This window comes from Vicia villosa, linkage group LG6 (assembly GCF_029867415.1).
Source record: "Vicia villosa cultivar HV-30 ecotype Madison, WI linkage group LG6, Vvil1.0, whole genome shotgun sequence".
Lineage (NCBI taxonomy): Eukaryota > Viridiplantae > Streptophyta > Magnoliopsida > Fabales > Fabaceae > Vicia > Vicia villosa.
The window spans coordinates 79,206,082-79,211,970 of NC_081185.1; the positions used below are offsets into that span (position 1 = coordinate 79,206,082).

General features: G+C 33.3%; 1 protein-coding gene across 2 annotated transcripts; it reads left to right on the top strand.

Annotated features, from left to right (window-relative positions):
* The first annotated feature begins 1,528 nt into the window (after positions 1-1,528).
* Positions 1,529-5,590, top strand: LOC131611713 (F-box/kelch-repeat protein At3g23880-like). Of its 2 annotated transcripts, XR_009287101.1 has the most exons (3): positions 1,529-2,861; positions 3,021-3,106; positions 5,134-5,590. XR_009287101.1 is itself a non-coding variant. In XM_058883617.1 (2 exons), the coding sequence occupies exon 1, from the start codon at positions 1,609-1,611 to the stop codon at positions 2,857-2,859; it is 1,251 nt and encodes a 416-aa protein (XP_058739600.1). In that variant the 5' UTR covers positions 1,529-1,608; the 3' UTR covers positions 2,860-2,861; positions 3,021-3,837. The 2 variants fall into 2 exon arrangements, 1 of the variants encoding a protein (XP_058739600.1); XM_058883617.1 differs by lacking the exon at positions 5,134-5,590 and having other exon boundaries at positions 3,021-3,837.
* Positions 5,591-5,889: the final 299 nt, after the last annotated feature.

Below are 5,889 nucleotides of genomic sequence, written 5' to 3' on the forward strand. Positions count from 1 at the left end.
TTATATTCGTTTTAAAATTATATTAATATTTATAATAATCCATTTTATCTATTGTAAAATATTAAATAAAAAATTCATTTTAATAATATTAATATATAATAATTTTAATAATAGTTTTAATATAATCTATTAAATATGTTTCTAACACCTACTTCAATTCATATATAACCCAAAATTCATATTCAGTACAGCAAACATTACAAATTTTATTTTCAACAAACATATCTAATAAACATTATATAATTTTATTTACAAATTTTATTTTCAACAAACATATCTAATAAACATTACAAATTTTATTTTCAACAAACATACCTAATAAATCTATTAAAAAATATACCTAATAAATCTAATAAAAAACTTATCTCTTTAAAATCTATACAAAAATAACCTAATAAATCTATTTAAAATATACTACAATAGAAAAAAATAACTTAGCTCTTCTTCAATCTACTCCTCCTTCTTCAATCTACTCCACCTTCTTCAATCTACTAAATCTATACAAAAAAAAATCAAAAATTAAAAACAAAATATAGAATGCAATTATAAGAAAATAAACCAAATATCAAATGTAACCTTAATTACCTTTGATATAAAAAAAATATTTGGGATTGAATTGATCTTGGGAGAGAAGGGTTGGATTTTAGGAGGGTTGGATTTTGGGAGAGTTGCTTCTGGGTTTCGTTTTACAGAGAAAACGAAAATGAGTTCATGTCTGGTGGTGGAGGGAAGTGAATTGGGTATATAAATACACATTGTAGCGACGTGATAACCACATCGTTATTTGCCACGTGAGAACCACGTCTCAACATGGCAACGGTAACAACCATTAATGCCTCTGCCTGCAAAGCTGCCACTATGTCACTTCAGTGGAACGTTGTGTTTGGTTTCTAAAGGTTGCGACGTACGTCACAATCAAATTTTGCAAAAATTTGAATATTCCCCCATTTGAACGTTATGGCTTTTAATGATTTAATTTATAGATTTAATGCAGCGACGTGTATCCCACGTCGCAACCTTTTTTCACATTACCTCATGGCTGACTTCTGATTACTTTATAGCTATAAAGTTATTTAATATTAAAATACACCTTGCGAAGTTAATGTCACGTCGCAACAAACAATTTGGAGCCACGTGATTTCCACGTCGCTAATATATGTCGTTGGGGAGGAGATTTTTTGTAGTGTTATATTTAGCTCATTTCGTTTATGAATTTAGTTCAATGAATCAATTATCAATCCGAATTCCAAAAGGACTATAATTTAGAAAAAATAAAAATATGAGTGTTAAAGTTGTAATTAAATCTATAAGTAATTAATTATGATTTTCTATTACTTTATTTTAAATATATAAAGATTGTGTTTTTTTTATATTTATCTTCTCAAGCTTTATTGTAAATAAAAATATTATTTGTATTAATCATTTTAAAATAAAAAATAGTAAATAAAACAATAATAAATTAAAAAAATCTAAGCTTAATAGTTAAGAAAAGAATAAAAATATTCTTAGCAGAGATAAGATACAAACAACAAATATTCTTTCCGTATTTAAATCAAAGTTGCAGCCTACTAGAATTCTCCTTCTTCCTAACAAGCTAGCGTCCTTCAAATGTCGCCGGCAGTCGTTCCTGAAGAACTTATCGCAGAAGTTTTATCTATTCTTCCTGTGAAATCTATTTTGCGATTCAAATGCGTCTGCAAGCCATGGGAATTCCTCATTTCTGATCATTTCTTTGTCAAAAAACAACTTCATCAATCACAAAAACGAAACATGCATCTCGCACTGATCTTGTGTAGACCTCACGTAAATACTATTTCCTATTATTATGATAGGGATTCTTCTGTGGTACCAATTTCCCTCAAGAATTTACTATGTAATCCATCCTTAACTATTACCATCCTTCCTCAGCATAGAATGAGGTATAAGCGTTGCTTTCGAGTGATCGGTTCCATCAATGGATTGCTGTGTTTGTTTAATTCTCACATAATTCGTCATGGTCCATATGGTCCATATGATCGAGACACCTGCTTCCGTTTGTGGAACCCTGCCACCAAGAAAATATCTCAAAAATTAGGTTCAATTACCCATCCCAATTGCCATCCATATTTTGGCGGTGAAAATCAATCAAACTATCTCAGGTTTGCATTCGGTTATGATAATTCAACTGATACTTATAAAGTAGTGGCATTCTGTCCTAATGAGGTCAGAATTTTCAGTTTCCGTGATAATGCTTGGAAAAACATTCCATGTTTCCCTGTAGTTCCATACTATCGTGTGGCTCTTGTTCGCCATAGAGAGCAACGTGTTAACGAAGGAGTGTATTTGAATGGTACAGTTAACTGGTTGGCCATTCCAAATTCCAAATATTTTTGGGGACAATATGGAGGATACACAGATCCTCCAGCAATTGATCAATTTGTAATTATCTCGTTGGACCTGGGTAGGGAAACATACAACCAATTGCTTCTCCCTCGGGATTTAGTTGAAGTCCCGCCTATTTTTCCAACTATTAGTGTCTTGCGTGACTGTCTTTGTTTTTCCTACCATATTAATACCACCCATTTTGCTATATGGATGATGACGGAATTTGGAGTCCAAGAGTCTTGGACTCAATTCCTTAATATTAGTTATGCAGATCTTCAAATTGATTATGAATCCCGACGATATGGTTATGATTATCTACTGCACCCACTGTGCCTTTCCGAGGATGATGACACAATAATATTAGCAAATAGTCAGGAAGAGCAAGCATTTCTCTATAACTGGAGAGATAATAGAGTAGAGAAAACTAGGATCACCAACAATGTATTATGGATGTTTTCCCCTAATTATATTGAAACCTTGGTTTCGACCTGTTGAAAGTAAGTCCCTCTTCAATAATTTATTTGGTAGAATTTATGTTCTTGTTTTATGTTAGTTTATGTTGTTCAAAATCTTTGTACTCTCGTAATACTAGATTATCTGATTATTCATTTTTGGATATTTCTCTAATGTGTAATATGGGTCCATTTGAATCATAGGAGGACAACCCCATTCTCAAGCACATTAGGCATCGTTGATGGTTGCTTCCAATATGGCAAGAAGAAAGGAGAAAAATGAGAAATATGTAGGAATTTTTTATCTTCATGTTTTTTTCCCTTTGAGACCTTTGCAGAAATTAAGTAAACTTATTATTAAAACTTTTGTTAGTTGTTTTGCTACTAAACTGCAATTTGTGTAAGGGTACAAAACTCTATGATAGGGATATTCTTGCAGTTGCATAAGTTTAACTGTATATTAATAATCTATAATCTTCTCTTCTTGTTACTTTCACATGTTGAAGATGTATGTACATATTACTTTCGAAAGTGATGCTCCGTTGCTCAATATTTCTAATTGCTAGAGTCCCTGCTAATTGCTTGGGTCCTTCTGTGATTACTATAAGTTGAATAAGTGTTGTCTCCAAAAAGATAGCAGTTACAAGATATATACATCTTCAGCTGCTATGCATCAAATGTAGTTTCGTAGACCCGTCAAAACAAATATACACTTTGAGGGAGTGATGTGATATGTTAGTTGCGTGGAGTTTGGGTTAGAGTGAAAGCGAATGGCATTAGCTATCCGTTTTCCGTCACAGCGGCTGCCAATGCGAAATCGTTTCTGGTTTGGGTGTGAGGCTGGTTATGCCGAAGAATCGGTGCATCGTTACGGCATTTTTTTTTATGACAATTTCATGCTTTGCTGATGTAAGTTATGTGATCTGAATTCTGATACTGCCTTGTGTTGGTTTTTTCAAGAAGCAGGGACATGGGCTGTAGCTGTTTTATATAGAATTTTAATGCAGAATCTTTATGAAAATTGTTCCCCCGATATACGTAATTGTGGTGTGTGTGTTAATGTGATCTATTGTAGGGTAGCTTATTCGAGTATTTTGCTGTTATTGTAATGTTTGAATTGAGATTAGTAAGGTTCGGTTACCACTACCACACTGTTATAATCAAATTGTCTTGTCATGTTACATGTTAAATTCCAAATATGTTACTTGTTGTTCATATATTTTCCAATGAAGAGAGAACTTTGCAACTAAGTTTATAAAAGTCTATCTAGGTTAAGTATATGGATCGTCTTTTCCAATTCCTGTTATTATACCACTAAGCTAAATGAACTACTTTTCTATAGTTACACATCAAATGTATCCATATATTTTGATATTTTCTTTCATGTTCAGGTGTCTAGGGTGCTTTGCTTTCATGTTGAGTGTCATGAACAAAACAATATGAACCAATAGCCTTAGATACGTACCAGCCATCTCCATTGGTTCTTAGCACCATGATCTTTATTTCACTTTGATTCTAAACTTATGTTCCTGTTTTATGTTAGTTTATGTTGTTTAGATTGTCTGAGTATTCCTTTTTTGATATTTCTCTAATGTCAAATGTGGGTCCATTTGAATCATAGAACAATAACCCCAATTTCAAGCACATTAGAAGTTAGCTTTGAACCTTTGCAGAAATTAAGTAAATTTATTACTAAAACTTTTGTTAGTTGTTTTGCTACTGAAATGTAATTTGTGTAAGGATACAAAACTCTATGATAGGGATATTCTCCAAATCTACAATCTTCTCTTCATGTTACTGTCATCACTTTTAGTTTCTCTCTTTCTCTTCTAATAATACAAGAAGGAAGATCCGTCAAAGATGTATATACATATTACTTTCGAAAGTGATGTTCGACTGCTCATTATGTCTAATTGCTAGAGTCCCTGCTAATTGCGCGGGTCATTATATGATTATTACAAGTTCAATAAGTTCATTTTCAATCAAATGTATGAAGTGTTGTCTTGTCTCCAAAAAGATAGCAGTTACAAGACCTATACATTGTTAGTTGCTATGCATCAAATTTACTTTCGTACACCCATTAAATCTACACTTTGAGAGAGTGATGTGATATGTTAGTTGCGTGAAGTTTGGGTTAGAGTCAAAGCGAATGGCATTAGCTATCCGCTTTCCATCATAGCGGCTGCCAATGCAAAATCGTGTCTGGTTTGGGTGTCAGGCCGGTTATGTCAAGTGAATCGGTGCATTGTTACTGCATTTTTTATGACAATTTGATGCTTTACTGATGTATGTTATGTTTCCTGGTACTGCCTTGCAGGGTTTTAAAAAATGGTCACGGTTGCGTCACGGTCGCGTAAAAGTATTCGCGATTTCGGTCGGTACAGGTGCTGCAACACTGACTGCGGTCGTCACGGTGTGAATTAACCAGAATATGTTCTTCAATATAGAAAAGAATGATAACGGTATCGGCATTTGTCCAAAACGTTTTGTCGCGACCGTTTTTCGCGGTCGCGGAGCTTTTTCAAAACCCTGAAAATTGTGTTGGTTTTTTCAAGCGGCAGGGATATGGACTGGAACTATTTTATATAAAATTTTAATGCAGAATCTTTATGAAAATTGTTCTCCCGATTTAAGTAGTTGTGGTGGGGGCGCTAATGTGATATGCTGCAGCAGAAATGATTTAAATTTTTATGCTAATTTCTCCTCTTTTTTGTTCTTCATTGTAAAATTTGAAATGTGTCCGTCACAAAATTTGCACAGTTTAAGGTGACAATTCAAAGAATGGTAATGGGTGATATATTTTAAAGTGTTATGTGCAAGTTTTCTCATTTGTTACATAATAATAAGCTTGCTCTATGGATGTTAGTTCTTCTGCTGCTTTGAATTTTGAATGTTGTTGGATAGTCTGGTGTTAGCGTGTGGTTGGTGCATAATTTTCAAAATGTCGCAGAGTGGTAATTGCTTCTTTACATTTTCTTTTGAAATTGTTTGTCTGCATAGTTGGATCGTTTGCTCAGCCTATTAGTAGGTGGTGTTGAATTTCTAGACGAGGAACGAAACATAAGATGGGATA

What these genes read in the sequence shown, in the direction of transcription:
- LOC131611713 (XM_058883617.1), top strand. Translation starts at nt 1,609, where the DNA reads ATGTCGCCGGCAGTCGTTCCTGAAGAACTTATCGCAGAAGTTTTATCT.